We start from the raw sequence: 25,525 nt of genomic DNA on the forward strand, positions 1-25,525 counted from the left end.
TCACGCATCACCAACAATGCCCGTATGTATAGATTAAAGAAGCTAGTATAGTCTCAGCAGTCTTTTTTTTTTTTTTTTTTTATCTGTGGTGCCGCGTGGCCCAGCATCAAGATTGGCCGGCTAGCCTGGCAAGCTATCGCGGCTGCATGTCTCCGAGAGCGCGGAGAGGGGAAAGAACTAGCGCGCTACTTACGCTTCCCTTGAATCGGCAGGGCTCGTAACCCGAGGGATACGGGTACTTTGCAGCTATCCCACTTCCCTTTCATTCTGCGGGCCACGCAGATTGAAAGGAAGATAGGGAGTACAGCTGTGCCCAAATGTAAATTTCAATGGAGCATAACTTCACTTTCCTCCACTAGAATTATAAAAACACACCATCAACGAGAGACACTGTTTGAAGCCAGTTGCAAGATACTTAGATATACTACATGAGAAACCATGCACACTGTCAGTGCATGTGTTGTGCAGGCTTTCAATCACTAGACATTACATTGTGACAAAGCCAGTACAATGATACCACGCAGGAGCCCGCAGGGGTGGCTCTCCAGGGGGGCAAACTGGGAAGGTGGTCAACCCCCCAAATTTTGTCCTGCCCCCTTCCTGCACTATTGAGTTCGTGATGAAATGCCTTCCTGCATCCCCAACAAAAAATGGAGAATCAAGCTCTGCCCTCCCCCCCACCCCCAACAAAGAAATCCTGGTACCACCCTGTGCTCCTGCTGAGACACATAGATTGAGAGTAATGCACACACTTCCACAAAATACAATCACAATAATATACTCGCTCATTTTTGCATTTCACAGTATGCGATGCAAATAATTTCTTGAGAACCAACCTCTATTAATTTACTATATATGCATTTTGATTACAGAAATTTGTGTCCAATGCTCTATATACAAAAGATACATATTTTGACAGAGTGCAGTATTTGTTTTTGCTAGCAACACATAAACTACATTTAAGACCACCAAAATTTTTAAAGCATTATTCTGCAGCCAAGGAAGAGTTGAGATATGTTGGTACACCTTTAATACAATAAAAACGGCATGCAATTACCTCTTCCTTTTTCTTTTATGTATTTCGTGTTGAAGTAGGAAGTCTAATCACTCAAATACAAATTTCTTGTAGCCACAACATTTTTATTTACAAGAAAGATTTATGACAGCTTCTCAAAGGCTTTTCTGACTTTACCACTAAAATAACATAGGCACTTCATAACATTAGAGAACAATTTTATTTTCGTGCTCTTGGTGCATAGACATCCAATGTTGTTCAGCTTCTAGCCAACTGAACCACTGCATTCCAAACAAGCAACAGTGCTATAAAAACAAAACTGGTGAATTTATTCTTCAATGCCTTGTCATTCTATCATTCTCTAAGGAGACTATGTATAGGAAATTTACTAGACAGATTCACAACCAGAACAGCATTACATTTGAAACTGCATCAATGAAGCTTTTGTTTTCACATATTTGATATGGATAGCAAAGGCACAGTACAAGAAACAACTCATTTGTTTTACAAGCATCAGCAGTTTCTTCTCTGATACACATTTGAATAAGTCTTGTTGTAGTTCCACCTACACACACACACAGGCCATAATGGCAGAATATATGTCAGCAAAGGACACCTCATATTTGATCAGAACCAATCCCAACAGTTCCTTGTGATAAAGGAGCCTGTAAAGATGAAACAATGAGCCTCATCATATGTGGTCATTGAAAAAAACATAGTAGTTACACCACAATCTCAACAAGCTTAATTAAACAAGCAATTGTAATTGCTGCATATGGAATTAGAGCTCAAAGTTAAATTTACTGCCACAGTAGCCCACTAGCTCTTGAACAAACTATGCTGCTCAAAAAGTTTTTCAAAGTATGCAGAAGTTGTCACCAAGACAGTGCTTTACCAGAGGCCACTTCAATCTTATAGCATACCAACTCGTATTTTCCAAATCGATGTGCTCAGCATCGCTGTGCCTTCACAACAACCACACAAGTGCTGAGGTCATGCTCAGCACCAACTTAGAAATGCATAAGGTGTTTTGCAGCATGTGCTCATGCATGTACAGCCTTTAATAGGCCTCTTCATCCAATTTCACAATGTACACAATAATACACGCCTAACATTCAAAAAGGGTTAGCTCTCTCATGTCCCTAATGCATAGTTCCACTGGTGCCCAAACTTGTCACTGAACTTCTTGCTGTCGATGGCATCCATTGATTCGGCTACTCTTTTTGCTGCTCGTCTGCACAGAAAGAAATTGCTCCATAAGTGAAAGAGTAAACAACACTGATGCACAAGATATGTTATGATGCTAAGTGGCTACTATTCTCTAAAAATTTTATCACGAAACTGGCAGTTTAGAGTTCGTGGAAACACCCTTCACTCTAACAATCGCTTTCATTTAATAATCATGCACTGATGACTACTAAGAATTAATAAGCAGTTTATATTCTAACAATCTATTATACCTCATACCACCGATACCTAAAAGCAATGTTCACAATCAGCACAATTTTCTGGCTAGCAAATTGCACTGCACACGTGCTTTATACTAATAAGATTAAATGTTGACACTGCCAATGTGCGGCAAACATAGCATGGTCAACAATATGCCAGAGGTGTTCAAGACCAGATAGGAGACAAAATTATAGCTCAACACAAACTAAAAAAGTATTACCCAATCAAATTAACACACAGGTGCATGTGTTCTAAGTTCAGGCTGCTCTATGTGCAAAGCTACCAGACAACAAAGAGGCATAAAGAAAGGCTGCAAAATTTAAAGCACCAGTTTACACCATGTAACGAGTGCTGTTCATGGTCATTTCTTCAAGATGAAGAAATTGTCCAAACAGGGTCCCATACACTGGGTGTGGCTCTTCTATCCCCCCCCCCTGCTTTCAGGCACAATTTAATTATGTATGAAAATTTAGCTTTAATGCACTTCTAGCATCTTCAACATCATTAAAGATTAAAGCACATTAAAGCTTTAAAGCACATTCAAACATGAACTCCCCATCTAAACGTCTTGCAGGAACCATATCGACTATTTCAAAAGACTCATCATTGCAAAAACAACCAGACAATCGGAAATTTTCCTAGTGCCAATCATTATTGTCAAAAAACAATGAAAGAAGAGAACATGACGACGTTCTATCATCATCATCATCATCCTATATTATGTCCACAGCAGGACGAAGGCCTCTCCCTGCGATCTCCAATTACCCGTGTCCTGTGCCAATTGATTCCAACTAGCGCCCGTGAATTTCCTAATTTCACCGCCCCACCTGGGTAGTCTTCTGCCGTCCTCGACTGCATTTCCCTTTTCTTGGCACCCATTCTGTAACCCTAATCGTCCACCGGTTATCTAACCTGCGCATTACATGGCCTGCCCACCTCCATTTTTTTCTCTTAATGTCAATTAGAACATCGACTATACCTGTTTGCTCTCTGATCCAAACCACTCTCTTTCTGTATCTTAACGTTATGCCTAGCATTCTTCGTTCCATCGCTCTTTGCGCAATGCTTAACTTGTTCTCAAGCTTCTTTGTCAGTCTCCAAGTTTCTGCCCCATATGTCAGCACCGGTAAAATGCACTGATTGTACACATTCCTTTTCAATGATAATGGTAAGCTTCCAGTCAGGAGCTGACAAAGTCTGCCGTATGCGCTCCAACCCATTTTTATTCTTCTGTAAATTTCCTTCTCATGGTCAGGGTTCCCTGTGATTAATTCACCTAGGTAAACATACTCCTTCACAGACTCTAGAGGCTGACTGGAGATCCTGAACTCTTGTTCCCTTTCCCAGCTATTCATGATTATCTTAGTCTTCTGCATATTACGTAATGCCTCTATGACTGCTGGTATCTCTACAGAATCAAATGATTTTTCGTAATCTATGAAAGCTATAACGAGAGGCTGATTGTACTCTGCAGATTTCTCGATTACCTGATTGATGACATGGATGTGATCCATTGTAGAGTATCCCTTCCTGAAACCTGCGTGTTCCCTTGGTGGTCCAGTGTTGCCCTTATTCTATTGGAGATTATCTTGGTGAATATTTTATTTAATACTGGAAGTGAGCTAATGGGCCTATAATTTTTCAATTCTTTAACGTCTCCCTTTTTGTGGATTAGTATAATGTTTACATTCTTCCAGTTTCCTTGGACCCTTGAAGTCGATAGACACTTCGTATAAAGCGGCGCCAGTTTTTCAATCATGTCTGCTACAGCTGATTATAAAGACTGTCATTCCATCTTCTCCTGCCGCTTTTCGCCGTTTCATGTGTTGTAAGGCCCTTCTGACCTCATTGCTAGTTATATGAGGAGTCTCTGCAACCTGTCCATTACTGCTTCGAATGGAGGTATCGTGGCTCCCCTGGATACTGTACAGGTCAGTATAGAATTCTTCCACTGCTTTTACTATACCTTTGAGATTACTGATGATATTACCCTGCTTATCATTCAGTGCATGCATCTTGGTTAGTCCTATGCCAAGTTTCCTTCTCACTAATTTCAGGCGGCGTCCATTTTTGACGGCTTCTTCAGTCTTTCTGACATTATAATTTCGAATATCCCTTACTTTCTCTTTCTTGATCAGTTTTGACAGTTCAGCAAATTTTATCCCATCTCTTGAGTTGGACACTATCACGCTCTGTTGTTTCCTGCGGCAAAAAGGATGTTCCACATCTGCCGCCAAGGCTTGTGAGTAGTGGCACTGGCTAACACTCCCAGGGTTCTACTAGGAAACATAAACACCTAAGAAAGTGAATGGGGAGACGGCGCCGCAGTAGTTTCGCATGCGTAATGCGAAGGTTGTGGGATCGTTCCCCACCCGCGACAAGTTGCTTTTTCATCCACTTTCATTTCCATTAATTTATCGTTTCTTTATTTCATTTATTAAGCACAAGTAAGTTCCCCTATGTTGTCTTTGGTGTCAGTGTTCATCGGCTTCTTATGACTAATAAAGATCGGGCCCCTCAGTTAGCCCCTTTTCTTCTTGTCCAAGTGTGTCAGCAATTCTAACTTGATTTGGAAATAGTACCTGCCAGCAACATCTCCGATTCAAATGCTGTTTAAAGCTGCATGGCACAAAAAGCTGCACAATCTCTCACATAATAAAACATTGCTTTCAAGAGGAACTCCAGTAGATGCTTGCCGCAGGAATGATAAGATTCTCAATATCAACATTTGCATTTCTTATTTGCAACAAAGGAAGATGGCACTTCATTACTCAAATCATCCGATGCTATTTATATACTTTCAGTAAATCAGGAGAAAGCTATGCAACGCTTGCTATCATCATGGCATTAAGGTGCTTTCACATAAAAACCAAGACAGAGGCTCACAGGAAGATGTGGAGGCTTGAACAGTGATCGAACAAGAGCTGTCTCAGATTCAAATCATGCTTTCTGTGTAGTGCTTATAAACTTAGGCTCAACTAAATTACACCTTAGAGAAGGTTTACCTACACACAGGATCATCCTGCCCAATGCAACATGGTTGTACAGTTTATTTTTAAAACAACAGTTGCTAAATCCAGCACCCTGTATACACATTAATTGTCTGCACAAAGGAGTTATACTCTTGTAAGTTCTAGCTTTACAACATGCACAAACCAGTGAATCAGTATGCTGACAGGCTCTTGCGTCCTGTTTGGATTCAGATAAGTTCCTTCAATGTGGCACTCACTTGTTGAAGACCTTCTTCTCAAGACGCTGCCTAGCACTGGTTACTGGACGGCGACGACTGTGCTGCTGCCGCACTGGTCGGCCTACGCGGAGCTGGACACCTGTGGCTGCCTCCAGGTCCCGGAGCAGCTGGGGATCTTGCCACTCAGGCACACTTGGTGTTTGCTGTGCCAAGTTTGGATCCCGTGGATTGCCAAGCTCATCCCTGGCCACAATTGGGCCATGCAGAGGGCACTGCATGTTCCGATCTCTAAAGGAGGCATCCACAAACTCGTACTTATGACCTATCCATCATTATCATCGGCACCAGCAGCCTATTTAAGCCCACTGCAGGACAATAAAGGAAGATAACAAAGGCATCCACTTGCCTATCTTACAATGCATTGTGGAACATTCAAATGTTGTCTTGGACACACATCATACCTAGCTTTCCACTGTGCTATTATTCTGCTGGCCTCCTCAATTCCTCACACTTCGGTCAAATTTGTCTGCTGTCATGTCAACACAGCAGAAAAGTGCAAGTGATGGACAGTGCCTGTCAGTCAGTCAGAACTTGCCAACATCACAAAATGTGGCAGCCTTTGCGTGTAATGCATGTCACTAAACTGTGTTCTTTGCTTGTTACCTGCAGTTGTAACAGGGTGCTATCAGCTCACTGCTGCATGTATGAGCACATTGTGCTAAATTTCAACATCACCTATATTGCTCCATGAAAATGGCAGGATATCAGATGGATGGCCTTATCAGGCGAGTCAGCACTCGCATCTTACTCAGTCTCCAGTTCCCTTGTCTATTTCGGACAAATCCATCTTATTCCAGCAAATTTCCCTTTGACACCACCACATCTAATCCTCTGCCATCCTGAAATGCTGAACACATATAATTGAACAAGTTTAATCCATTACAATGGGACTACGAAACAATGTTTGACTATGGAAGGCTACAAGACACAATATCATGATCTGCAAGGTTACAAATGCCTGGCTTCCTTGTAAATAAGGCCACCAACCTGTGCATTAGGATGCAATGATGTGTATTTACCTTTTGTATTTACCAAGACACAGTCAATGTATCATGATTACAATTTCAGCCTGGCTTTCAGTGCAACTGATATGGCAGCCAACAACATACTAGCAGCAGCTACATTCCCATGCAATTGGGATAAAAAAAAAATGCTGAAGCACCAACACTTTATGTTCATAGATGTCTAGGACAAGCTTACGAACACATCAAACTAATTTCTATGCTTTTAACACATAAAAGGCTTAGGTGATCAAGAAAGAATGTTGTAGTTTCAAGGAACATATTTTGTTACATTATATACTACTTACGCAACAGTGACACCTAAAAATAGTAAGAGCAGCTGTGCTGCCTTATTCCATGCCACTTGAAAGTCCTTTGATTCACTTGTCACCTCGCACACATTCGATGATCTATTGTAGTGATTAAATGTTCCAAAGCAACACAGAGGCTATGACAGATGTCACAGTAGAAACACTGGATTAATTTCGACCACCTGGGAGTTCTCCAACGTGCACCCAAAGCATGGTACATAAGCATTTTTGCATTCCAACCTCAACAGAATGCAGCTGCCATGGCTGCAAATTGAACTAATGACCTCATGCTTAGCAGCAAAAAGCCATAACCACTGAGCCACCGCAGTGGGTTTAATCAATACAGGTTCAATCAATAGTCCAACTTTAAAAAACAGTCAGTAGACCTTGTGTTGGTGCATTGTTGATGGATATGAGAATCAAGGTAGTGAATGACTCTACAGGCAGAAGTGAGCACCATATTTAGGGGGCATGTACATGTCACCCCTACCCTTGCAAAAAGCATGATTAAACATAATGCAATGAAAAAATGAAATGACAGAGGAAAATGTGACAGGTGAAGTGACAAAAAAAAGGCTAGGAGGTACAGGAAATGCTGCAGGTTACCGCCCCAACCTATTTTGTAACTGCATAAACGCAGCAGTGCTATAAACTATGATTCAAGAAAATGGGGCTCACACTAACTGAACAGTATTTCACAGACATTACATTCATCATCTGCCATTCAGCTGCAGCGACAAAATAGGGCCATTAAACAAAAATGTTTCTAAGCCGTACACACATAGTCCACAACAAAGCCACAATAACCAAAGTGCACAATAAGTGATTAAAGAAGTAAATAAGCCACCCTCTTAAACATAATATGCCAATCGGAAGGGTGAGACTGCTCAAAGTCATTCTTGAGCAATTTTTGGAGATAGTAAAATTGCATTTTGGAGAAGTTTGGAGCCGATACAATTTCATTTTGAAACACTTTGGAGCAGGCCAGTCTGAATTTTAGAGGAATAATGGAATATGGAATATGGCAGTGCACTTCGAAAGCACGATGAAACACAATAAAACAACACGAGCACTGTATTGCAACTGCCTTAAAGGGACTGACAACCGATTTTTAAGGACATAGTTTTCGATGATGCAATGCAAAGCTCACCCTCGGTAGTGTTTACATTGTAGATATTTAGTAAGCAGAATTTTTCGATCTGAGCAGGCTCTAAAAAAGTAAGAGTCCCTCCTCCAGCATTGCTGAGAAGTGAGAGCGATGTCGATAGCCCACCTTGCAAATTGCGAAAGCAGCCGATCGTTCTGCTTTCACAGAAGTGCATGTAATTGGGGTTAACCACTTACATCTTGACCTTTTCGACCACTTTTGAAAATAAAAAGCTGGTGCAATAAGTTCGCATTGTTGCACAGACATTTTTTATATTTGTACTGAGTTTTTTCCCAACTACACGCCTACGTCATGACTGGCTGGCCCCCGTCGTCATCGTTCTGTCGATAGACAAGCCAAGCCAACTCATCGAAAATAAAGGCGAAAGCAGCGCCACTTTTCTGCTCACTGCAGACGAAGGCTTACCTGCACATTGTAAGTCAGCAAAAACTTATAATCATGAAAAGTACAAAGCATTTCAATAGTAATAAGACCAGAAACTGCATACATTAGTAGAAGGTCATGTGGTGGACCTCATGCAGCTTCCAGTTTTTCGTGCATGAGGCATTAAAGGTGATTTTTCGCTACTTTTAGCGATCAGTTAAAAATATAAATCCACATTTAATTAGCAAAACATGGCTCGTTTTAGCCACCAGAATAGGGAATCATTCCATCAGCAGGGTTATCTCGATTCATGTTCTGAGCAGCTGTCTGACCCTTTAAGCAAGGTCTTAAGCTCAATTTTGAAATAAATTACTCCAATACTGAAACCGTCTAGTACATGCAAATTTTGGTAGCAGTGCCTGTAGATTTTTAATTAATGGTAGCAACCATGCAAAACATGCATTCTGCAATAGTGAGTCTCAAATTTCGAAAGGTAGCCCAAGACATTCTTTATAAATACATTTTTATTTAATAGAGAATTTTAGAATAGGGGCCTCAAAGAAATGATGTAGAAGCCACTGTGCATGCGCAAGACGCAAACTGCGTTTGGGTTTTGCATCGGGCACGCTATTTCACTGATTTAGTGGGAGCCCCAACAGCTGCCCCAAAAGCTTTGCATCAACAAACACGGTGGCACCCATCGAAGCGATGGCTCTAACCTAGCACAAAACCGGGTTTGATTTGTGGTAATGCGTGAAGTTCGTAAGCAAGGAGAAGTGACTGCAGCTGTCGCTTTCTCTCAACTATTGCGTGTAATAAAGACTGATTCATTAAATGCTGCTGATTCCAAATTCGAGTGTCGATTTCATAGCTTGTAGGTCTAACATGGCTTAACTCTTTTCCTATCATGGGGAAAATACATCTTTTTTTGTAGGTTACGCCAGATTTTTTTTTTTCTGGAGAAACTACTGCACTCAATATTTTGCGTAATACATAAAAAAAAAAGCAGAATGAACATACCTTTCATGCATAAAAGTTTGATTAACGAGATGTATGTCATAAAAAAAGATATAAATTGCCAGAATCAAGATTGTGCGATAAAATTGAACAATGTTTGTAAAGACATACTTGTATCTACTCAGAAAAATATGTAACAAAAAATAAGATATACTAAATGTATTGCCATCTAATAGGCACTAGCTCTGGAAAAATAAATTTTTCATTGAACAGGCATTCCACTAGAAAAATTTAAGTGCGAGCACTACAGTTTGGTGTGCCGGGCTATGGCTGCTGATATTCTGGGGCGGCTTGTGTCGTTGTCGCTCTCAGATTCAAAGTCTGACGAAAAGGCAGCATCCTCAGACTCGCTGCTACTCGATCCATTGATAAAATCAGCCGTAGACGCCACAGAATCGCGAGGTCTGCGATCTTTCAAAGCACGCGCGCCACTCCCAGAGGCAGCCAGTTTTGCTTTCTACGCTGACAATCATGAAACTTCGAAGTGCATTAAAAAATTAACGCCTGGAGGGGAAAAAGTGAACTTTCCCCCCAGAAAACAAAACGATAGTTCTCCTTCACTTCCTATGGTGCGGAGTGTCCGTTAGCAGCTTGGAAGGTCTCGAAAGCGGCGTTTCAAACCATCAATGGGGGCGGCCATTTCTTTTTTTAAAGCCATTTCCATATAATAGACTAGGGTTATTCCTAAGCACCTAATACCTAACTTTCCAGTATAATTTAAAACTATCACAATTTTTTTATTCCAAATCCGCCATTAGCCCTTTGTGATAGGTCAAAATGGCTCAGGCCTCACCACACGGGCGTAAAAACAGATTGGAATAGTTTTACGTTATACCGGCCCTGGGGACAGAGACACCTGCTCGCTGAATCTGCTGCAGCGCGCGCCTCCCTAATATAAAATTTGCTCGCAGTGCCCTCAGCCTACTTTTCCTTGTTTTGCCCCACAGGGAGCACTGCGTCGCTTGGCCCGCTCAACCGTACTCTAGTACACTCTGAATACAGCCGTCCTGGCCGTTCCGACAGCAGCAACGACAGCCGGGAGCGGTCGGCCACAAGCCACTTGCCAGAAGCACAAAAGAAGTCCAGTGTTATAAGCGAGACAACTACGAGAAACTGTGCATGAGGCGCCATTGCGTGGTGTGCGGAATGTGAATGGCTGCATTCATTTTCAGAGAATGAATTTACTCGCTTTCACGGCCACTGCCACAGCACACATGCCGAAGTTGTTCTGGCACAGCATGGCACGAATTCGATCAATTTTCTGTGTATGGCGCAGTTTGGTGCAGGAATTCGCGTTTGTATCAAAATGACACAATTGGCACAGGAGTCCTACCCCTGCAATAGTAACACATTGGACTGCAGATTCAGTGGGAAAGAGTAAGTGCAATGAAGAGTGTCCACTCACCTTCAGCCGATCACGACGAGGACATAACTTGCCACTAGGAAGTGGTGCACGGCAGGCCCACTTTACCGGCTCAAATGTCCCACTGAATTCAATGTGCCTCTCCCGAAATGGCAATGCCTGCAGAAAGGGAGTCCGCAGGACAACGAAATTTTAAAAATTCCCCACATTCCAAAATTCTTTTAGCAAGTTTAACATTGCCACACCTGTGCTTTCACATTATCATCATCCTTGGAGGTCCCTTTCCAAACACAGTTCAGGTCACTGAAGCCACTGCCTACTTCTTTTTCAATCTTGTCTTGTTCCCAGTAAATCAAGTCTAGGTCAATGTTTCGTACTGGCGCACTATTGGATGTGCTCGGGCCAGCCTCTTCGAGGTCTCTGGAAGAAAGAAATTCTGTTCAGCTGGAAAAATACTTCCAAGAAAAAAAAATAAAGCTTACTTAGTGCTGGGTACAATCTTACTAGTTGGCTTGCCACTAGAAAGGAGACAAAAGGGAATGTGTACGATACTGAATACATAACAAGTGCCAGATGACATACTCATCACTGCTGCTTTCACTGCCGAGCACCCTGTTAAGCCTCAGCAGCTGCGCCTCTCGAGAAGTTGGGTCAGACACTTCATAAGGTTTCTTGCACCGAGAGGCTTTATCTGGTGTGTTCACTTTTGGCCTTTTCTCTATAGGTCTGAGGCCTGCAAGGGGGTCGAAGGCATCAGTGATGGATGCGGAACTGCAAATCAAACTCACCATACTCAGCCCGCCGGCCAGCAGGAACCACAGGTTCATAGCCTTCTTTTTCTGGCACCTCTTCAAGTTCACTGTCAGAGGAGTCTTCGGATCCAACATTCAACTCTTCAAACTTCTCGTGCACAATTTCAATGCGGTGTTTAAGGTCAATTGTGTTCCTCAGTACTTCTATTGGATGGTTAATCTTGGCCAGTCCTTTAAGCCACTTTTTAACCATTGGAAAGAATGCCTCCATCAGCTCTTTGTGGAGCCGTCGCAGAGTGTCCAAGACTTCTTCATTGTCTGCTGTCTTCCGCACATTTACTTTTCGTGACAATTCTATTTCCAGATTGAATGTAAGAGGCATGGCATGGTCTCTCAGACGCTCGGCTAATGATGTTCCTGGCAATGGACATATGGCTGGTGCAGATTCCTTGCCTGCCTCTTCTTCTGTCTCACTGGGCACCAACAAACGAAAGCAGTTTTCCATTTGTGTAACACTGAGTTGCACGTCTGGTGTCCGTTCAGAAATCTCAGCAAGAAGCCTTCGAGACCAGGCAGGCTGCTCTTCTGGTTGTTGCATCTTCTGCAACAGAAAAAAATACTATCATAGCAAGAAGAAGGTAATTTTATGCTTGTGGATAACTATATGCTTAAATAAATTCAGCCACTGAAGCAACACATAAAAGCGACACGTTGCCATCTTGCCAAGATCAAACTGAAGTTCTCTGTACATAACTTTTTGGCAAGTTAACTGTTGCTCATTTAGGGAAAATTCTGATAACTGCATTAATTTACAACCTTAAAGGAAGACAGCTTGCACAAAATAACAAAGTAGAGCCTTTTTAATCCCATGCGCACACATTCAAGCACCATTACAATAACTCCTCCAGTATGAAGCCATCTGTTCTACAAAGCGGAGTGCAGGGAAATTTACCTGTCTTGAGTACCCATCCTTTTATTCCCTCATAGCTCATGTGGACAACCAGCTTGAAGTTAACAAATGTCAGCAGAATTTAAATGAACTGTACAAAAATGAATTAAATATCAACAATTACTTGCATATAAAGGATTGAAGCTTTATTTGTTAATGCATTCAATTGGCATTGACACCTTCAGAACAGATGCCAGTTTAAATGCCTAGGGGTGGCGATGTAAAATCCAGGCAGGGGCAGCAACATTAATAATTTATGTGACTTTATGATTCAAAGCTGCACTTTGGGCCATGAGGGACGCTTCAATGGAGGACTCCATATTAATTTCAGTGCCTTTGGGGTTCTCAAATGTGCATCTGAGTGCGCATTTGCAAGTGCTTTTGCATTCCACCTCTATCAGAATGTGGCCATTATGGCTTAACCTTAACAAATAATATCAAGCTCACAAAAAGATACCATAGCCACTGAGCTGTAGCAGCATGCCTGCACTGGCATTACCATACAGATGCGGTGACTATACATCAGAAGTATCATTCTTTAATAAAGAATGTTGAAATGTGCACATGGGATGTCAAGCTTACTGCCAAACAGACATGCAGAAAATGCATTTCCTATGTGTCAGCACTCGCCTGATGATGGTGCCTACATATTTCGACGAATATTGGCGACAGTGCGGAGCCCGGACCCTAGCACACTGACTGCCTGCTGCTCGGTGACGTAAGCAGAACATCGCCTCAAGGGGTACGGCTTCACGCTGACTGCAGCCTACCAGTTTCGTTCCGTGCACTCTGGCAGCCAAAATTTGTTGTGCCACAGTTCCATGGGTAATCACATTTTTCCAGATAAGAAAGTTGATATTGCTTGTACGGAGAGCTCGATTCAATTTGTGCGGAGAGCCTGCTGAAGCTAAATGTTGAAAAGCTAATTAATGGATTTTTTAAAATTAGTGACTAATTACCCCATATCACGTGTCACCCTGTGGTCGCCACCAGTGACGGCAAGTCTCTTCGTGCATGCATGTGTTGTGAGGATTTAATGTACCTTGGTCTTGTTTTAAGCCATCACTGCAACAACTGTCGACTGATCAACAATATGTACAAATAAAATCGATGCCAGATGAATCTACCATAGACCGCTCGTTCGAGACATCTTGCTTGGGACAAGTGTTGCCAGATGGGCCAGTTGCCACTACTAGTGCTTTCTGCTATGAAATTAGCTTTCACTCTTACCTCTTGTAAACAATATCACCCTATACCAGACAAGCCTCATCAATCAAGATGAAAAGCAAGGCAATGCATCTTGCAGAAAGCCAAAGCATTCTGTTATAGCAAGATGACCTCATTTGCGCAGAGATTACAGCCACACAGTTGATAAATAGAGAACAATGGACTCTCGGGAGCACGACTGGGCACTGACAAGTCAGTGACAGAGGTAGCATTAACCCCTTCCATGCGAAGTACAGGTTGGCTTGAAAGCAATTGTTAACTAAGGCTTGGGCCTACGAGCTTTGGGCTTGGGTCAGACCCAGGCCTCAGTCGGGCCTGGATTAGGCCCGGACACGGCATTATAAATCCACAGAGCTGAAGACTACAAAAGCAGCAACCCTATGCAAACTATAGGTTAGTGGTGTCCATTGGTTTATGAGAAAGTCAAGGCAGGCAGGCCACAACACAGCAGCTGTACACTACACAAAGTGCCACGGAGAAAATGGTACCGGTAATCAGCCGAGCCCACTGTACACCCCACTATTTAATGCAATCAGTATTCCTTGCCGACTTCTGGCACTTTTTATCTATCTACCTTACGCCATGTGACCCAATTGTTGTCTACTAACTTCAGCCGCTACGTATGTCCTCGTGGTCATGGTAGTTCTATAGTTATCATACAGTCATGATCAGCACGTTCTAGTCATGTCGTTCTTGTAACACTGTCATACCACCGTCATTTCAGGAATGTAATCTAATTGTCATCATACTTTCATCGTTACATCGCTTTGCAGTTCCATCGGCGTTATTCCATCGTAATCATGTTTTTGTCATTGAATCACGATTATGTCGTGGTTGTCATGCCATCATAGTCATTGTGGAGCCGACAAACGGTCATCGTCATGCATTTGTTGTCATATTCCAGCTTCGTCACCCGATTCTTGTCATACTGTAGTCATCTCACCATTTTGGTCACACAGACGTTGTCACGCTGTCGCCATGCCATCGTCATACACTTGTCATCATTCCATTGTCGCCAGGCCACCGCTGTCACGCTGTTGCCACACCATCGCCATCATTTCAGAAATGTCATCCAATTGTTGTCATGCCGTCGTTATTCCTTCAACATAATTTCTCCTTCATTCCGTTATAATTGCACTATCATCAACCAGTCATGATTATGCCACCGCCGTCATGGCATTGTAATTGCATTGTGGTTATTTATTGTCATTACTTCAGAATCACTCCAATGTCGTCATGCCGTCATCCCCATAGTGCCTTTGTCGTTCCATCAACGTCATTCCTTCATAATTTCATCGTTGTCACTGCATGCGCTATCAACAAATGGTCCTCGTCCTGCCATGTTGAGGTAATCTTGGCGAACAATGGTCATGACAAAGCAGGCCAGTCGTGGAGGCAGTTAGGTCGCATACAGCCGAAGCACTCGAAATCTCAGGAGGACCACTACAGATCCTAAATAAAGGTGTCTTAGTCAATACAATGTAGCGTTACATGATCGCTACATTGCGTGAATGCGAATCGCATTAACTTCGATAGTCATCATATCATAAGATAGGTTCTGCCGGCATTCTTTTGTCTTCGCAACACTAAAAAGCTCTGGTCAACATTGTTCCCAAGTTATTACTCAAATTCCTTGAGGTGAACATGTTCAGGCATGAGATGGACGACTTGCCGTTCGATGGGGTTAGCACTGAGAGTTTCACAGCGGCCCCGCCTATCAACAAGAGGAAGTGCATCGGGGTGGTTGCGAGTGGCGGCGAAAGGCAAACTTCAAGAGTTGCTAGACATCACAGAGTTGAATCAAAATGACGAAAATCAGGAAGATGTTTGCATTACAATCACACTAAAGAGGTTTGAAGCTATTTAATTGGTCCGAAACTCGCTGCAATAAAATTCACTAGACTGTCTTCACGTATCAAAGCTATTCTTTGTATAGCAACCACAAGAGGAATCAATGAGAAGAGTTTCGGTACAGCTGGGTACATTTTTCAAGCTCAAAAGATGTGCCTAAAGGCAGAGTCGTCTACAATATTTTGTTGCTGCACAAAATTATATAGATTTCTGACAGTGGCTACCGATGGGCTGCTTTGCACTGCCTGTGCATGATCATTTTAATGGAAAAACAAAACTTCAGTAAATTTTCAACAAGTTCTTAAAGTACCCAAATAAAGCGGTAGCAAATGAATTCTGGAAAGTGCATTCACAATTTTTTTTTTTTTTTTTTTGTTAAGGCACAGACAGTGTAACTCGCTGCTGGTTTCCATTATTTTTCTTAATTTGTTCAAGCGAGTTGAATATCCTACCGTAGTTTATTGCACAATTAGTCCAACTAAATAAATTTCGACTTTCAAGTGTCCATTGTTCTGGGATAAATACTTTAAGCCTCCGCGGATGCTGCAATATTTCTTAACATTGGCAAGAGGGATGTGAAAAAGAAAACAATGCAGAAAATTTTATTATCTAAGGGCTACTTTCACACCTATAGTGGCTCAACCCTTGTGCTTTTTCTAGCACTAGGTGGGTTTCCTCTGAATTTACGTGAACAAGCAAGCAGATAATATTCCAATCTGAGGGGGAAAAAATGATGTTTCCAATGTTGTACATACACTGTACTGAAACTAAAGTAGACAGAGTCCGAATTTTCATATATTGCGTCACATGTATGCCTAAATTTTCAACCAAGAAATTGACACCATTATAATTATGCTGAATAAAGCAATAAAAATGACATTTTCCATGTGAAAATATGACTGCACATGAGCGTTAGCCCTGCGTACCACCAATTTATGCTAAAGTGGAGACGCTCATTGAAACAACTTTTTTTATATTACTTTTTACTAGAGGTTTCAAAATTCAGTCAATTATAGAGTTTTCTATGCAGATTTAAAATATGTGATTACTTTTTGTGTATCCATCATAATTTTTGAGTTATGTGAGGCACAATGGCAAAATATAGTCATCTTCGTGGGTACATTTTTATGTACTGATTTTTCACAAAAACGCATTGCAGTGTCGCTTGTTTAGCTCTTTGTAGATCACAAAGTGCCGATATCTAGCCAAACACTGTATACAATTACACGAACTATGCAAAAAGATTAGAGCATTCCAACTAATCTTTTTTTCTCGATTCCCTGAAATATAACCTTGTACTTTCGCAACTACTGCTGGGAGATACTGCAATTTCAAGTAGGTATCAGGACTGTACATATTTTCAAGAGTATGTATGCCAAATTTCATTAGTATAAGACAATTACAAATGAACAAGGTTATTTTCATGTCATCCATTCATTCAAATAACTTCATTGAGTGCCCTGCGATTTTGTGGGGTGGGCTTGGACCCCGCCTAGGTATCGGCCAAGGGTTGTTGGCCCGTGGCGGCTTCCTCGGCTCGCTGGATGGCCCAGAGTTTGTGCTGCAGGTCCAAGCTGAGCAATGCAGACTCCCAGTGCGCGCAAAGGCTGTCACTGTTCGAGGCTGCATCACCGTTATTGTGTATTACACCCGTACATTCCCATAGAATATGCTCTAGGATGGCTCTAGAGTCGCAATGTCTGCACTTGTCAGTCGTGTATAAATCTGTGTGTATTAGGTGCATGATAGCTGGACTCAGACAGGATCTAGTTTGTAACTGCCGCCATTCGACAGAATAATTTCAGCTTAATTTTGGGTGCAGCGGCAGGAATGTACACCTCTACAATCTATGGTGTTGTGTAATTTCGTGAAATCTGATCATTCGATCTTCCCACTCCCACTCGTCGGTAGTTGGTGAGGCGACGCTAACCGAGGCTTGATCCGTAAGCTCATGAGCCATGCGGTGCACCGCCTCATTGCTAGCGACTGGTAGTGTGTGAGTGGGCATCCAGATGAGATGGACACTTTTGTTGTGGTTATTACCTAATTTTAGTAGTCGTAGTGTCTCTGGAGAGATTCGACTGATGGCGAAGTTTCATATCGCCCTCTGGGAATCACTTATTATTATGTCCGCTTGTGTTTGTGCTTTGGCTAATGCAATACCCATTTCCTCTGCAGTTTCTATGTGTGGTGTGTTGACTGTAGCACTAGTCGTGCATTTTCCCTCGTAATTTATCACCACTGCTGTATAGGCATGCTTGTGTCTGTATCTAGCTGCATCTACAAATGTGGTGTTCTTGCTGTTACAGAATTTCTTCGTATATCGAGTGCTCTACTTTCCCACCTACCCTGATAGTGGGTAGGATACATATTCTTGGGTATTGGAGGGACGGATATCATGTCTCTGGTGTGTCTGGGTATATCTACTTTGACACCATGTTGGGTATGATACCCTATACCCCTTGAGCAAAACATCGACAATGCCGCCCGTCGCCAAGGCTGCGAAGCGTAGGCGGGCTTGGGCGAGCACTATTCTCGTCAGCGCCTATGCGCGTGCTGTCATGTTTTGTTCCTGATCATGATTTAACACTTCTGTCATCCTTCAGCGACGTCTTGAAACAACTGTTGCATAGTTGGGTGCTTTAAAATGTACAAAAACTCGCCAGGCACACACTTAGTTTCCAGTGCTGCTTCACGAGCAAGAGCGACGGCGGCAGTAGATCGCACCTGATCGAAGGGGAAGATAAGGAATCGCACTTTGTTTACTGTAGTTTTAGAGCGATTACTATGTCTTTATTTTAACTTGATGTCACTGTGCTTTTAGTGAATGCTTCCACGTTTAAACTTAGATTAGATTATTAGATTATGGGGTTTTATGTGCCAAAACCATGTTATAATTATGAGGCACGCACGCCGTAGTGGGGTACCCCAGAAACTTGTATGTAAGTACACGGGTGTTTTCGCATTTCCCCCTATCGAAATGCAGCCACCATGGCTGGGATTCGATCCCGCAACCACGTGCTTAGCAGCCCAACACCATAGTCACTAAGCAACCACAGCGGGTCGTTTAAACTTGGTCGCCTCGTCTACAGTCCAGAAGATACAATAAACATTAGGCTGTTGTTACTGATGAGACAGGTTGCCCCCCTTTAAAAAAAGAAAGATTCGAAAAGCTAAGCCAGAGAGAACGTGGAGCTAAGCTTTGGAGTGGAGGGAGAGAGGAAAAGCAGGGAGGTTAACCAGAGGCGAATTTCCAATTTGCTATCCTGCACTGGGGTGGGGGATATAGGGTTTGTAAAGATGGCAAAGAGCGTGAGGACAAAAAAAGAAGGAAAAAAAAAACGAAAACGAAAGAAAACAGGTAACAGAAAAGGTGTTCCAATCACAGGCGTTCACATAGGCCAGTCGATCTCAAGAAGCGCAGTAGCGCTTGCACAGCCTTTTGACGCAACGTTAAGTCGCATCAACGTTATAAAATTTTTTCTTCCATCAGAGGCTGGTCGTCCAACTGGTTCAGCACGACAGAAAGAGTTTGTCTCTGCACACTGTACTGTGGGCACTGGCATAGAACATGATGAATGGCAAAGCTGTGAAGCGCTCCTTATGTTTAGACGCTTTGAACAAAGGGCTCCATATTAAATAGCAGGTGACGGCGCCTTAAAAAAAAGCGTCATGCAATCTACCATGCATTGCACGAAATCTGCTGTTGCTCTACCTATCGATGGCACTGAAATGCAACCTGAGGCGTACAACATTCGGTGTACGCTCGCCTCAGCTATCTGCATATCGACTGTACAACCAACCTGGCTTCTGTGAGCATTACAGGCTTTTGACAAGGCATTCAACCTCGTTTTGAATGCCTCTTAATATCGCTTCGCAGTAATGGGAAACGCCTGAACTTCAAAGCCCTGATGTCTGCAACTAATGCAGATTCACTTTACTTCAGCTCTGTCATGTGTTGTGATCAATTCTGAAATGTTGATGTTTTTTTTCTTGCTTGTGGTGCTAGCAAGTGCTTGTTCTTTTTTTCTTCTTTTGCATGAAATGGGTCAATATATATGTTCATGTTGCTTCACTGCAGTTGCTTCTGCTTTGAAAATGATTTGAATATAGCATGTAGCACAAGAATGATTTAATGCTGTGCTTTGTATTTGCTTTCAAACTGTTGATATTGTGTCAACGTACTCCTTTAACTAATTAAAAAGCACTGCATTGGCTATTCAGATTAGGGGCACTACAACAGCCGATACAACATGCGGTTTATTTCTGCATTTGGTGTGAGGGTGATACTAGTAAAAATGGTGGCAACATTAAAAAATAACAAAATATAAAAGCATTATGCTCTTGATTGACCAGGGAGGCAAATTTTCAGCTATGGCATCTTCTGATATCTCACTCACATGCTCCCGTGAAATCATCGAAACGCTCTACTTGTTTAACGACTGAACATGTGAAATCCATGCTGTGCAGACAGTATAGGAAGTTACTGTTTCATGCCTTCCTAGTTAAGGGGGGAGGTGGCAATGAAAACTTTATTTATTTATGGGAATAAATTGATGAAATTTGGCATGCAGGTGTGATTTGTTATGCTGATATTACAACTGAAATCAGTTTTGTGCTATCTACTATCTAACAGTTTTATCATCATCATCATGATGGACTATTTTTTTTTAAGTGTTATAATTTTTTTTCATAGTGCAGTAACTGTAGATGCTGTTTGAATAGATATCAGCACTTGGCGATCTACAAAGAGCTAAATAAGCTACAGCACAAAGCTTTTTGTGAAAATTTATTAGCCAATAAAGTGGCCAGGAAATCACTATTTTGCCATTATGTAGAACGTAATAACTATAGCAGCTACACAGGAGCTAATGACACATTTGAAATCTGCTTGTAATGCGCTATAAGTGGGTGGATTTGCAAATCTCTAATACAAATATCTTAAAAACTGTTTTTAGTGAAAAATGTGTCTAGTGGCTATACATTATGGTATTCCTGAAAGCCAGTAGACCAGCGTATTTAAATTTGCATCCACGCCAAATTTATTGGCTCAAGTTCCATCACTGTACATTCTAATGATTATATGAGATTTTTGAAAGTCAGATGAAATGGCTGTACGGAAGTGTTCACCTACGCCTTCACTATAGTATATTCCCACACAACTATATAGAAAATTTAGTCTGGTCGTTCATATCAAACTTTAAAGCACGAGCGTGGTGATCCATGGATGAACTTTTCTATATGTTCATCCCTTAATCCAAGCAGGCGTGCCAAATATTCAAATAATAATCTGTGCTTGTTCGGTTAGCAAGGAAATGAAATATTTATTTTTCTCACAGTTAAAGTAGCCAGAGAGAGGGGACATGGGAAAAAAAGCTGCTTTGGTGTTGCTTGAAGACTGCCCGACGCCTGTTGATCACATGACAGTATTTAATAAAGGGGAAATCTTTGAAGCAATTGCTACGAACGGGTGGATGTCTGATTTTGCCTTTATTAATTACTTCTCTCCACCTTGCGGGTTTCCGCAGAACTACTATGTCAAACATGACAGTATCTTCACAACAACCGAGAACTCGACCTAGCTTCGTATAGGCTCAAGGGCTAATGGGTCAAACAGAATAGGGCTGGAATCTTTCAGCCCTGGGCTGGGTACGGACCCGTTTTAATATCACCGGGCCAGGCTCAGGCCTCAAAAACCGGCCCACTGAACAAAGTGGTTTATTTTTAGTTGTGCAAAAATGAAAAGAAATGACACAGATAATGGCACATGCTCTCTTGGTGTGGTCCTCACATTCCTATCTGACAAAAGGAATGCCAAAAGGAGCATGGCGGGACAGAAACACAGAAACATACCAGTACGTGAGTGATGCTGAAAGCGTTAAATGGCACCAGTATGCCAGAAAACAAACTTTTTAAGGGTACAGTCGGCGGAAATGAAGCGGAAGTCTGGGTAACTTGGGTTTTAAAAATGTCAACATGGAGTGAGGCGGATGCAGAGACTATGGCCACTTTTTCAATGCTGCAAGTGCCCTTGGTCATTACTGTACAGTATTTTGCAACACTCCATATTAGTGTACAGCACTCTACGTGAATTGGACGAAGCATATGGAGGCTCCAGTGCCAGTTGAACATGCACTAGACCACCTTGCTTGCACAGAAAAGCTGATCAAACGCAATAATCAAGTATGAGGAGGCTGCTACATGCTCCCTGACCTGACAACTATTGCTTCGCGAGCCTAAAGAATGCAGTTAAAAACGAGCCAGGTGTCTGCTTCAATGAATAAAAACAAATGCTTCTTGCACAATACAAACTTACCCATTTCTACATTCACAAAGCTACTTCTTTCCTGCATAGCATAGACATCATTATGGGTATAATTCATGCCAACAAATATTCATAATTTTTTTTGGCTGACGTGGCTTACAAAGGTTGTAAACAAGGAACCAGGTGCAATTTCGTAAATTTCAGGTTTTTTTTTTAACTCAAAGGATTTATACTAAAAATATTTAATTATTACTTACATTCGTGTTCTTCATGCTGCTTCTTTGAAGTCTTACATAAGAATTCTGGTACATAAGAAAGCTTGTACAGATAATATTCGCTCATATGTATCTCAAAAGCGCGTCATTATTAGCAGCAGTAGCAGCAAAAGCAACCTATTTTACTTATGTCCACTGCAGGACGAAGACCCCTCTCAACGATCTCCAATTACCCCTGCCTTGCACTACCCGATTCCAACTTGCACCTGAAAATTTCCTCCTTTCAACACCTAATTTTCTGCCATCCTCGACTGCACTTCCCTTCTCTTGGCACCCATTCTGTAACCCTAATGGTCCACTGGTAATCTAACCCACGCATTACATGACCTTCCCAGCTCCATATTTTTCTCTTAATGTCAATTAGAATATTGGCTATACCCGTTTGCTCTCTAATCCAAATTGCTTTCTTTCTGTCTCTTAACGTTATGCCTAGCATTCTTTGTTCCATCAGTCTTTGTGTGGTCCTTAACTTGTTCTCAAGCAGTTCCTTGTCAGTCTCCAAGTTCTGTCCCATATGTTAGCACAGGTAGAATGCACTGATTGTTCACATTTCTTTTTAGGAATAATGGCAAGATTCCAGTCAGGATGTGATAATGTCTGCCACATGCGCTCCAGCCCATTTTCATTCTGCTGTAAATTTCCTTCTCATGATCACGGTCCCCTGTGAGTAATTGACCAAGGTAAACATACTCCTTCACAGGCTCTAGGGGATGACTGGCGATCCTGAACTCTTGTTCCCTTGCCAGGCTATTGATCATTATCTTTGTTTTCCGCATATTGATCTTCAACCCCACTTTTGCACTCTGTTAAGGTCCTCAATCATCTGTTGTAACTTGTCCCCAGTGTTGCTGAACAGGACAATGTCATCTGCAAACCAAAGGTTACCGAGGTGTTCGCCGTTGATCCGTACTCCAAAGCCTTCCCAGTTTAATAGCTTGAATACTTCTTCCAAGCATGCAATGAACAGGCATTGGAGAGATTGTGTCTCCCTGTCTTACCCCTTTCTTTATAGGTATCTTTCTACTTTTCCTATGCAGAATTAAGATAGTTGTGGAATCTGTAGATATTTTCCAAGGTAATTACATAAGCCTCCTGTACTCCTTGATTACGTAATGCCTCTACGACTGCTGGTATCTCTACTGAATCAAATGCCTTTTCGTAATCTATGAAAGCTATATAGAGAGGCTGACTGTACTCTGCGGGTTTCTCGATTACCTGATTGATGACATGAACGTGATCCATTGTAGAGTATCCCTTCATAAGCCAGCCTGTTCTCTTGGTTGACTATATTCCAGTGTTGCCTTTATTCTATTGGAAATTATCTTGGTGAATATTTTATAGAATACTGGAAGTAAGCTAATGGGCCTATAATTGTCTAATTCTTTAACGCCTCTATTTTTGTGGATTAGTATAATGTTGGCATTTTTCCAGTTCTCTGGGACCTTTGAAGTCATAAGACAGTTCATAAGGGGCCACCAGCTTTTCAAGCATGACGTCTCCTCCACCTTTGATTAAATCGACTGTTATTCCATCTTCTCCTGCCGCTTTTCCTAGTGTCACGTCTTGTAAGGCTCTACTAACCTCATTGCTAGTTACAGAAGGAGTCTCTGCAACCTGTTCATTACTGCTTCAAATGGAGCTATGGTGGCTTCTCTGGGTACTGTACAGGTCAGTATAGAATTCTTCCGCTGCTTTTACTATACCTTCAAGATTGCTGATATTACCCTGCTTATCTTTCAGTGCATACATCTCGGTTTGTCCTATGCCAAGCTTCCTTCTCATTTATTTCATGCTGTGTCCATCTTTTACAGCTTCCTCAGTCTTTTTTACGTTATGATTTCGAATATCCCTTATTTTCTCCTTGTTGATCAGTTCTGACAGAATCTAACTCTTATCAGCAATATTTTGTACCATCTCTAAATACAGCTTAGTTGGACTGAGTATGTTTATTCCACTTTAGTGAGGCTCGTTAAAGGATGAAGGCTGTTACAGAAGGTGTTGTGCATTGCAAATGGTTATGGTGTGTCATGGTTCAATGTTCAAACAGCCAGACTTGAAATTACATTATGTGCTAAAAAAGGTTGCGTTCCTCACCTGTTTACGGCTCTTCAAATATTCCACGGCTAGGGAAAGGATTTTGTAGCTAGCACCGAATTTCTCGTTCCACTTTTCGATCGTTTCCCAGGATTTATCCTGTAACTTCTTGGACGCTGCCTGCAAGGCAGACATTGTTTACAAAATATCAACCAAAAGCCATACGACAAAAATCAAGGGCATACGCACCAGAGTTCCGGGAAGCGGTAGGTCTATGTTTGTTCCGACAAGCAGTTCCAGAATTCTCTGAAAATCTTCCAAGATCAATGTCCGAAACAAGTGCGACCTTGTGAACAGTTCATGGATGACAGCAAGCGTGTCTAAACGTACATCAGCGTCTTCCTCCTCCAGCCTCTCTTTAAGCAAGGCACAGGCTTCCTTCAACATACGATCAGACGAACTGAAAGAAAATCACCAACTGACGCACAACTTTCCCAGCACTGGTTTCGTAATGTCCAAAAAACAAGACACTGCACAAAGTACATAACGACAAAATTGTGTAGCAGTGCGCGCACCCTTCAAACCAAACACAATGTAACAGGTGCAGTACTTTACAGAGAAGCAAAACATAGCCCACTCACCGACAAAACCGCTTCAGTTTCGCCATGCACTCGTTTTTAATATGTACTGGTGCCGAAGATGTCAGCGTGTCGATAACTTTACAAAGCTCTAAATTTCCCTGTGCCATTATTGATCTTTAAGCGTTTCACCCTAAAATTCAATGCAACCAATCAAGCGCCGAATGCGCGTTGGTTGGCCACAAAAAGAAGTAAGCGCTGGGAACCGAGAAACGACTCCGTAAAACACGCGAGAGCAAGCACTGCATAGAATCATAGAATGAAGACAGCACTGCAATAAAAAACATGGATGGGTGGATGGATGGATGGCGGCTACACCAGCTACACCCTTTGTAACAGGCGTCGGCTGGCGCCACCTAGCCTTTTGCTACACCTCTTATTTATTTATTTTTTTATATCCGCTTCTCCTTAAACTAGTTTTCACTCCCCTATTCGCCCCAAAATAAATATCTAAAATAGTATAGAAAACATTGGCTTCCTTATTTATGGTATTATCTCTCCCTTGACTTCCTCCGCCAATCCTCTAGCCTCCCCTTCGTTACTGCCACTCTTTTCTTGTCTATTTGCCCTCGTTCCACGGGAAAACCTAATGCCCCT

General features: G+C 42.0%; 1 protein-coding gene across 2 annotated transcripts; it reads right to left on the minus strand.

Moving 5' to 3' along the window:
• Positions 1–1,216: 1,216 nt before the first annotated feature.
• LOC142566117 (UV-stimulated scaffold protein A-like) lies at positions 1,217–25,197 on the minus strand. Of its 2 annotated transcripts, XM_075676912.1 has the most exons (10): positions 24,932–25,196; positions 24,540–24,750; positions 24,351–24,470; positions 11,726–12,290; positions 11,520–11,670; positions 11,420–11,455; positions 11,183–11,357; positions 10,980–11,096; positions 5,694–5,926; positions 1,217–2,249 (listed from the first exon to the last, which is right to left on the minus strand). In XM_075676912.1, the coding sequence occupies exons 1-10, from the start codon at positions 25,036–25,038 to the stop codon at positions 2,150–2,152; spliced, it is 1,815 nt and encodes a 604-aa protein (XP_075533027.1). In that variant the 5' UTR covers positions 25,039–25,196; the 3' UTR covers positions 1,217–2,149. The 2 variants fall into 2 exon arrangements, with proteins under 2 accessions (XP_075533027.1, XP_075533028.1); XM_075676913.1 differs by lacking the exon at positions 1,217–2,249 and having other exon boundaries at positions 5,744–5,942; positions 24,932–25,197.
• Between the last annotated feature and the right edge of the window lie 328 nt (positions 25,198–25,525).

This window comes from Dermacentor variabilis, unplaced genomic scaffold (assembly GCF_050947875.1).
Source record: "Dermacentor variabilis isolate Ectoservices unplaced genomic scaffold, ASM5094787v1 scaffold_12, whole genome shotgun sequence".
NCBI classification, from domain to species: Eukaryota; Metazoa; Arthropoda; class Arachnida; order Ixodida; family Ixodidae; genus Dermacentor; species Dermacentor variabilis.